Consider the following 9,967-nt stretch of genomic DNA (forward strand, 5'->3'; position numbering starts at 1 on the left):
GTACACCTTCAGTGTGTCGCACGGTTCCATCTTGACACTCAGCAAGTGATCAACTTCCTTTGGTGTTTTTGTGTTGGTTTTGAAGCGCGTAACAAACGCCTCGGCCAACTGATGCCACCTTTGTATACTCCCTTCCGGCAACCTCTCGAACCACTTTAAGCCCAGCTCGCCTAAACTTGACGGGAAGATTAGGCACATAAGTCCGTCATTGCGCCGATGTCCGGCCATAACCTGTCGGAAGTGGCTCACATGCATGTACGGATCGGTCTTCCCGTCGTAAAGTGTGAACTTAGGCTGATGGAAGCCCGCTGGAAGCGGCGTTGTTTCTATTTCCAGGGAGAAAGGAGTGGCATTCAACCTTGCCAAGTCTGTATCTTCGAATATCGGCACCGCCTGGCGGGGTGGAAGCATTCCGACCTCCTCGCTGGCATGAACCCCGTAGGAGAGCCGCTGGAAAGCAGGTATTCTCTGAGCTTCGCGCCGGCGAGCCCGCTCCCTTAATACTGCCCGTAAGTCCTCTGACTGAGCTGAATAAGAATACCTCGACGTCGTCGCCGGACGTGAGGGTTTGTAGGTGCTGTCTTGCGCGCTGGACTTTTCTGCACGCACGTCGGAATCACCAACCTGGTAACTTCTGGTGATAGATATGGACTGAGTATGTCGTTGGCTCTGTCCGCCTGAACGGCGGGATAGGGTGCGCTCACTGTGGTCCCCCACTCCAGCTACACCTTTCCCTTTGACATGCCGTTTAAGATCCTCCATCTCCGCCGCCATCCGCCTGATGACAGCGTCTTGGTCCCTTAACTTGCTTTCCAGTCGCCTGGCGTGTGAGTCTCTCCGCCGGTGACCGTCTGGACTCCGTGAATGCCCATGACTCCTTCCGCGCTTATCCCGCGCGTCTCCTGACTGTCCTCCAGTGGGCGTCCCCAACTCAGCCATTGGATGGACGGCAGGTGGTCCCTCTCTCCTTCGGGTATACTCCGGGGTGGCTCCATCGATGGCGGACAACGGGAACTCGTCGTTGTTCGCCATGGACGGCGATCAGATGAACCTGGAAGACAAGGTTTTGTCTGTCAAGATTCCCACAGACGGCGCCAATTGTACGGGGAGCAGATATTCCGGCGTGCCCGTATTCCTTTCTTCCGAGCTCCGTCGATGTCCGATCACCTGCGAGTCAATAAGGATGAGCTACCCGGCGGTGTGTGGCCGGAAAAACCCCTCCGACGGTCAAGTTAGCACACACCTTAGAGGGAATAGAGAGAAGGGAGAGAGGGTTTGTGTGTAGGGATTTTCTTACAGAGTGTTCGTTTGTCCCGTATGGGGGGCGCAGACAGGCTTATATACCTTCTGTGCCCCATATCCACTCCCTGTCATCTCCTGACACGTGGCTCTGCTATCCCATCTGTCAGCTTAAACCATGCCGTTCATCACCTGCTCTCAACTGCCTGCCAGCATAGCTGGAGCTCGGCAGCCGAGCTGCCCTACCTCGGTCATACCATGCTTCATACCTTAAGCGCCCGACCGGATAACCGAATGAAGGACCGGGCTAGGCGGCATCTCGGCAAAGCTTAGCCCGGGATCCTCCTTTGGTCGGTCTTCTCGCCGGTCAGTCAGCTACCTCGACTGACCGCGCCTTTCCGAGCGCCGGCCTCTCGGTCTGTCTGATCTCGACAATCCTCAGACCGAGCATCCTGGTCTGACCGGTCACTTCCTGGCCGAGCACCTTCTGCACGGTTCGGGGCAGCACATAGTCCAAACTCTGCCCGGCCCAAGTTCTGGTAGCCCATCTCCGGGTGAACAGTCGATCATCTCGGCCCACTGCTCTGCTGGGCCCCCAACCTGTTCGGTTTATACCTCGGCCCAACGCCGGAGCATAAATCACCCTCTCAATTGCCCCTTAATTCCGTCCGCGGAAGCGTGACTGGGATTATTCACCTCGTCCGAGATAACGTTTATCCGGTCATCAGGATGCCAAGCTTCGACCGAGCTAGTTGACGCAATTGTCCGCAGATTTGACCGGTTATATTCCTCGGCTGACCTTTCCTCGTTGAAAGCAGCTCGGTTGGCTCTTCGTCTTTTCAACCCGTCGCTTCAGTCCTGCCAAAGCCATAAATGGTGACACGTGGCGGTCTGCCATTGGTCATCGGGCAGCCAACCCGCCGTTTTTGCCAGAATTTGAATTTGGGCGGTCTCTAACGCCTATACAAATTTGCCCCCCCCCCAGTTCCGTTTTTCCTCTACTGCTGCATCCATCTCTGTCAATTCTCAGACCCAAGCTCGACTGCCATCCTGCCATTCTTCGTGTTTGGGAAGAACACCTTCGGCCCTTCACAGGTAAGATGTCCAATCTCTCTTATGTTGCTATTTACTCTTATTTTGCACACATTAGGACCCGAAAACATAGCTTTTAGGGCTTAGACCATAGAAAACGTCCTAAACCTCCCACTGTTCTTGGTGTTCTTCGTCTTCCTGAAGAACATCGAAGAACTGGGGTGAATCGGGCTCTGGGCCTTCTTTTGATCCGAAAAGTTAGCCAAACCGGGCAAACAACGTGTTTGTTCCAATCATGGCAAAAACCGAGATAACCAAAGGGCTTGGTCGCTTAACCGGGCTAACATCAGGTCTGCTTGGGCGACCGAGCTCCTTAATCAGACAACCGAGGTAGTTTGGCCCCCTTACCGACCGAGCTGAAGTCTAGCTCTCTTAGCGAAACCACACACTTACACTTACCATCCTCTTCCTGCAGAGTCCAAGGGGACCCCTGTCATTCCTGAACTTCTCAGGACCGAGCTGCAGCAATTTATCACCGTGCCCAACCCATCAACCGGGCTATAGTAAGTCGGCCACAAATGGGGAAGTTCCGCTTCCTTGTGGATACTCCGGCCGCGCTAGCCGCTTTCAGAGAGGACTACGGCGTCCCGGCCAACGTCCATCTCGAGCTGGCCGAAGAAGAGACCACGCCTTGGGGTAGGGAGGAATGCCCCTTCACCGTGCTATCCATCGTTGAAGGGGGTCTTCGTTTCCCACTCAACCCTCTCATAACCGAGTTCCTCCGCCGAACCGGGCTGGCACCCACACAGGTGTCCACCAACACATACAGAATAATCAACGGCGTACACGAATTGAACTAACGGCTGGGCGCCAACTTAGGCCTAGCCGAGATATTAAGGCAATACACTATGGGCCACACCGGTGACGGCCTGGCTTACTACCTGAAAATAAGACCGGGCAAGGAAAAAATCGTAACCGGCACCCCGGACAAAGATATGCACGATGATGATTTCTTCTGGGTGTCCGGCAACTACGAAACAGCCGAGGTGCCGGGCTGGTTCATAAGCAAGGACTTCGGTTCTTCATGTAAGCCACTCCAACTTGCTCGGTTAACTTTATTCTTTAGTTTTACTAACCGGTTTCCCTGTTTCTTTTACAGCTATCCAAGCCTTGCAAGCCAACTACCAATTCCCCAACGTCGAGGCAATTCGGGCCGTGCTTAGGTACCGTCACCGAGACTGCAACGAATTGCTCGGCTACACACCGACTTACAGATATTCTGCTCCGCGCCGGAGTAGAGTAACTGACTTCCTTAGAGCTCCTTCGCCACCTCCAGATCCAACACTACCAGACGTCCCATTAATCCGGTTAACTGACGAGCAAGAAATGGCCAAAAGATCTCGGATCAAAAACCTTCTAACCGCGACCTCAGCCGAGATACCGAGCGTCACCACCCGTTCCCCGGCTGCCGGTCAATCGAGTGCAGCCGTCGTAGCCCTTGCTTCTCCGGCTCCAGCTGCCGTGCAATCCGCTAGAGAAGCGCGCCGGGCTGGAAAAAGACCAAGGGCAGATCCCTCCGCCGAGCTCGTCACCGAGCTGACAACCGAGCATCCTGTTGAAACTCCTGCTCCCGTGCCCGCTTGGCGTCCTCAGCTGAAGCACCGGGGACAGGACATCCCGGCGACTGCATCGATCAAGGCAGACAAAGAACATTTGCTTGCCTTCGATCTCTCCAAAGCATTTCTCCTACCGGGCGACGTGGTAGGCAGTGACCACGTCCCTGACACCCGGCTGGTAAAATCTTCTGTGAAGTCGATGGCCAGGGTAAGTCGGCGTTCTTTTTAACATTTCACAGGTGTTTGCTCGGTCCTTCTTGCTCGGTCCCCTTTCTGATGTACTTTGCTTCTTTTTGCAGGCCATTCAAAAACAACATTTGGTCCTAGAGCGCATCCACCGGCTTAGGCAGAAAGCCAACGACACTGCGAGCCATGTTGAAAGCCTCCAAGCCGAGCTCGGCCGGGCTAAAGCTTCTCTCGAAATGGCCAACCATAACAACAATAGACTGCTCGGTCAGCTGGGCGCAGCCGAGAAAAAACAAAGTGAGCTTCAGGCCGAGGTTGACGCTTTGAAGAAGGCGAAGAAGAAGGCTTGCCGGGCTGCCAACAAGGCCGGGTTCAACGAGGCCGAGGAGAGCTATAAGAAGCAGGTGTTTGCAACACAAGACATCTACTTCAAGGCCGGTTGGAAGTCTGCCTGTGAACACCTCGGCCAGGGCTCTGACACCGACGTTTTTGCCAATCCTCCCAAAGCTTCACTACCGGTCTACCTCGTGCCATATGCAAATGATGTATTTACTGCGCTTCAAGCGGAGGCCGAGGAAGGACTTGAAGATGGAGAGGATGACACAGATTCTGAGGAAGAAGAGGCCGAGGTGCCTGAACAGCCCGGCAACGATGAGCCCGGCGCTCAAGAAGCAAGCCAAGCTGTTGACCTTGACGCTGATGCTGCCGAGGATGAGTTCGCCAATCTTTCCCCCTTAGTTTAGGTTTCTTTTCTCTGTATTTTTGCTTTCAATACACTTGATGTAACCGGGCTTTGTCCCCACCTTTTGTAATGAATTTCTTTATCAATGAAAAATTTTGAATTTTCGCCAAGTGTTTGCCCGGTAGTAATTAATTCCGTCTTCAGCAAACTATCTCGGTACGACTTATCATTTGAACACTTGGTCGACCGGAGTCCATAACATGGTCGACGCAGTTGAGCATAACAAAACAAATTCACGCACCGAAATATCCATCTCGATTGTTGCTAAGTTTGGACAAGATACCATGTTGGACAAGACGCCAACTCTTCCAACCGGAGTACTTTATCACGGTTGGGAATCCCAAGTTGGACAGAACACCAACTCTTCCAACCGGAGTACTTCATCTCGGTTGGGAATCCAAAGTTGGATAAAACACCAACTCTTCCAACCGGAACAAATCATCTCGGTTGGGGATCCTAAGTTGGACAAAACACCAACTCTTCCAACCGGAGCAAATCATCTCGGTTGGGGATCCTAAGTTGGACAAAACACCAACTCTTCCAACCGGAGCAAATCATCTCGGTTGGGAATCCTAAGTTGGACAAAACACCAACTCTTCCAACCGGAGCAAATCATCTCGGTTGGGGATCCTAAGTTGGACAAAACACCAACTCTTCCAACCGGAACAAATCATCTCGGTTGGGGATCCTAAGTTGGACAAAACACCAACTCTTCCAACCGGAGCAAATCATCTCGGTTGGGGATCCTAAGTTGGACAAAACACCAACTCTTCCAACCGGAGCAAATCATCTCGGTTGGGAATCCTAAGTTGGACAAAACACCAACTCTTCCAACCGGAGCAAATCATCTCGGTTGGGGATCCTAAGTTGGACAAAACACCAACTCTTCCAACCGGAGCAAATCATCTCGGTTGGGGATCCTAAGTTGGACAAAACACCAACTCTTCCAACCGGAGCAAATCATCTCGGTTGGGAATCCTAAGTTGGACAAAACACCAACTCTTCCAACCGGAACAAATCATCTCGGTTGGGGATCCTAAGTTGGACAAAACACCAACTCTTCCAACCGGAGCAAATCATCTCGGTTGGGGATCCTAAGTTGGACAAAACACCAACTCTTCCAACCGGAGCAAATCATCTCGGTTGGGGATCCTAAGTTGGACAAAACACCAACTCTTCCAACCGGAGCAAATCATCTCGGTTGGGAATCCTAAGTTGGACAAAACACCAACTCTTCCAACCGGAGCAAATCATCTCGGTTGGGGATCCTAAGTTGGACAAAACACCAACTCTTCCAACCGGAGCAAATCATCTCGGTTGGGGATCCTAAGTTGGACAAAACACCAACTCTTCCAACCGGAGCAAATCATCTCGGTTTTAAACATTAAAAGAACAATCCAAGTGCTAATGCAAAATGACTTCTATAATTTGACAAAAAGAATTACATTCTGCTTTGCAAGCCAAAAAATTGCTTTACAAAAAAGAGGAAAGTAAAAAGCTTAAAAATAATACAATTTCAAGTTGGCCGCATTCCATGGCCGGGGTATGGCTCTTCCCTCTAGATCCTCCAAGTGGTAAGCCCCCTTGCCCGCCAGACCAGTGATCTTGTAAGGTCCTTCCCAATTTGCCCCTAGTTTGCCTTCTCCTGGCACCAGGGTGTTGCCCATAATTTTCCTCAAAACCCAATCCCCAACTTTGAACGGTCTGGGGTGCACTGTCTTGTTATACTTCTTGGAGAGCTCTTGTTGGTAAGCGGCAACATGGATGAGGGCTTTCTCCCGGCGCTCTTCCGCTAAGTCCAACTCCAAGGCAATAGCCTCGGCATTTAGCTCGGGCTCAAAACTCTCAGTTCTGAGGGTGGGCATTTCAACTTCCAAGGGTATGACCGCCTCCATGCCATAAGCCAAAGCAAATGGAGTTTCCCCGGTCGAACGTCGCGGGGTTGTTCGATATGCCCAAAGGACGCTCGGTAATTCTTCAGCCCACTTGCCCTTAGCCTTTTCCAACCGTTTCTTCAACCCATCCAGTATAGTCTTGTTTGATGCTTCGGCTTGACCATTGGACTGCGGGTAGGCCGGGGTGGAGTTGTAGAATTCTATCTTTAGGTCTTCACAGAATCCTCTGAATAGGCGACCATCAAACTGGGTACCGTTGTCAGAGATCAAAATCTTGGGGACGCCAAACCGCGTGACAATGTTCTGCCAGACAAATCGCTTCACGTCTTTTTCTTTGATGGTGGCCAAGGGCTCAGCTTCAACCCACTTTGTGAAGTAATCCGTGGCCGCGATGAAGAATTTCCGGTTGCCCGGTGCTGTTGGCAACGGTCCCACTATATCTAGCCCCCACATGGCGAAAGGCCAAGGACTGGTGAGGGGAAGAAGTTCCCTGGCAGGCTGGTGGATCTGATGAGCGAATTTTTGGCATTTCTCGCACTTGCGGACATATTTTTGGGCGTCGGCCTGCATGCACGGCCACCAGTATCCCTGCGAAATAGCTCGGTAAGCCAAGGACCGTCCCCCGACGTGGCTGCCACAACTGCCTTCATGAATTTCAAACAAGAAGGCCTCCACACTGTTCGGGTGCACGCACTTGAGATAAGGACCGGTGAAGGACTTCTTATACAACGCGCCTGATGGAGAGAGCCAAAACCGCTCGGACTTCACCCGGATTTTGTGTGCTTCTTTCTTGTCCGCTGGAAGAGTCCGGTCTCTGAGGAACGAGATCAATGGGTCCATCCATGAAGGACCGAGCTCGGCGCAGAGTACATCCGTCTGCCCGACGTTTTCAATGCTTGGCCGCGGAAGAAAGTCAATCAACAGGGGGTTTGGAGATGTGCTATCTACCATGGAAGCGAGGCCGGCGAGTTCATCAGCCCGGCTGTTTTCGTCCCGGCCAATCTGCTGGACTCTGATTGCCTCAAACTGCTTGATATGGTCCCTGACCAGAGCTTGGTACTTCGCCATCCTGTCGTCCTTCGCTTCATAAATCCCGGAAACTTGATTAACCACAAGCTGGGAATCACTATATACCAGAAGCTCGGCAGCCTTCATTTGGATTGCGCTCTTGAGCCCGGCAAGAAGCGCCTCGTACTCAGCCTCGTTGTTAGATGCCGGGAAGCCGAGTGTGATAGAATGCTCTACGGTTAGGCCGTCCGGGGATATAAGAACAATACCTAGGCCGGCACCATGGCGGTTGGACGCTCCATCAACAAAAAGCTTCCACATGTCCCCCACGAAAAGCTTCCAGCAGTCAGATGGGTCCTGAGAGTTGCGAAGGGCAATGGGATCACAACTGCTCGGCTGTGCGGTGTCAAGTTTGGTGTTGGCCGGTTCAAAGTCAGTGCCCCTTGGTGATTCGACACCGGACTCAGCAAGTTGGTCCGTAATGCCCAAGTCCGTAGGCGAAACACCAGGTTGCGGTGTGAAGCCGGCCGCAGGTTCTGAGCTGCCTGGAACCATTCCTTCCCCCCTTGAGGATTCGGCACCGGACTCAGCAAGTTGGTTCAGAATGCCCAAGTCCGTAGGCGAATCATCAAGTTCGGAGCTGTGTGGAACCATTCCTTCCCCCCTTGGTGATGCGGTACCGGACAGAGTGGATGGGTTGGTGATACACAACTCCGTCATCGCAACACCGGGAGGTATTACCGTGCAAACTGAGGGAATTTCGATGGTGCACGCTAACTCCGCGGCGCGACCTTCTGCAGATAGTAGTTCCTCGGTTGGCATTGTGGGCGTCTCATCATCTGCCCCGGCAATGACGACCGGGCATACCGGATGAGTGCCAGGTGAGAACTCGGCAACAAAATCGGCCAAGGTTTGGGCTTTGATTGCGGTGCGCGGCTGGAACTTCACATCAAACTGTCCCAACTCGACCGCCCATTTTAATATTCGGCTGGAAAAGTCTGCGCGCTCAAACAAGGCCTTGAGAGGGAACTCGGTCAGTACGACGATGGTATGGGCGTGAAAATAATGTGCCAATTTCCTCGAAGCCATCATCAGTGCCAACGCTAGTTTTTCCAGCGGCAAGTACCGCGTCTCAGCCGGCAGAAGGGTCTTACTTACGTAAAAAATTGGGAGGTGCTTAATTCCTTCAGCCCGAACTAACACCGCACTTACTGCGTGCTGGGAGACGGCAAGGTAAAGGTAGAGTTCCTCACCGGGCTCTGGTGTAACCAACAGCGGCGGGGAAGACAAATAATCCTTGAGCTCAGCCAAAGCTCGGTCACACTCGTCATCCCATGAGAATTTTGACTTCAATGCTTGAAAGAAAGGGCGGCAGCGATCTGATGACCGGCTTATAAATCGATTAAGCGCGGCGGCCATACCGGCCAGATGCTGTACGTCCTTAGCCGAGCTAGGTTGTTCAATTCTTGCACGGCTTTGATCTGGGTAGGGTCTGCTTCGATGCCTCGGTTCGTGACTAAGAATCCCAAAAATTTCCCGGATCCCACGCCAAAGGTACACTTCGAGGCGTTCAAGCGCAGCTTGTGCTTCTTAAGAATGGCGAACATCTCGGCTAAGTCGGACAGATGGTGTGCCTCATGTCGGCTCTTTACCACCATATCATCGATGTAAGCCTCCATTGTCCGGCCGAGCAAAGGAGCGAACATTTTGGTCACCATCCTCTGAAAGGTTGCCCCGGCGTTTTTCAAACCAAAGGGCATAACTCGATAGCAGAAGAGTCCCCTTGGAGTCGTAAAAGAGGTGATTTCTTGGTCAGGCCCATGCATGGCAATCTGGTGATAGCCGCGGTATGCATCCAAGAAACTGAGCCGGCTGTGTCCAGCCGTCAAATCCACTAGCTGGTCAATGCGCGGCAAAGGGAAGCTGTCTTTTGGACAAGCTCGGTTGACTGTCTTATAGTCGACACAAACTCGCCACTTTCCATTTTTCTTGGGCACCACTACCGTGTTGGAAATCCACCGAGGGTAGTGCACTTCCTGTATTGCTCGTGCCTCAAGCAAGTTCTTTACCTCCTCTGCTACTACCTCGGCGTGATGCAGCGCCGATCGCCTTGTTCGCTGGATGACTGGCTTTGCTCCAGGGAAGACATTGAGGTGATGGCAGATAAAGCTTGGGTCAAGACCAGGCATGTCATAGGGCGACCATGCAAAGACTTCGATGTTCGCCATTAAAAACTCGATCATCTCGGT

At 52.5% G+C, this 9,967-nt stretch overlaps 1 protein-coding gene across 1 annotated transcript; it reads left to right on the forward strand.

Moving 5' to 3' along the window:
* The first annotated feature begins 2,566 nt into the window (after positions 1 to 2,566).
* On the forward strand, positions 2,567 to 4,816 carry LOC145805366 (uncharacterized). The gene is made up of 3 exons (XM_082900487.1): positions 2,567 to 2,621; positions 3,704 to 4,095; positions 4,187 to 4,816. The coding sequence occupies exons 1-3, from the start codon at positions 2,567 to 2,569 to the stop codon at positions 4,814 to 4,816; spliced, it is 1,077 nt and encodes a 358-aa protein (XP_082756613.1).
* The last annotated feature ends 5,151 nt before the right edge of the window (positions 4,817 to 9,967 follow it).

This window comes from Camellia sinensis, chromosome 13, assembly GCF_055761805.1.
Source record: "Camellia sinensis isolate YWXY chromosome 13, ASM5576180v1, whole genome shotgun sequence".
In the NCBI taxonomy this organism is placed as follows: Eukaryota; Viridiplantae; Streptophyta; class Magnoliopsida; order Ericales; family Theaceae; genus Camellia; species Camellia sinensis.

Coding starts and splice junctions, on each gene's coding strand:
- LOC145805366 (XM_082900487.1), top strand. CDS start 2,567: ATGGCAAAAACCGAGATAACCAAAGGGCTTGGTCGCTTAACCGGGCTA. Junction 2,622..3,703: donor CTTAACCGGGCTAACATCAG/GTCTGCTTGGGC, acceptor CCGCGACCTCAG/CCGAGATACCGAGCGTCACC. Junction 4,096..4,186: donor CTGTGAAGTCGATGGCCAGG/GTAAGTCGGCGT, acceptor TTCTTTTTGCAG/GCCATTCAAAAACAACATTT.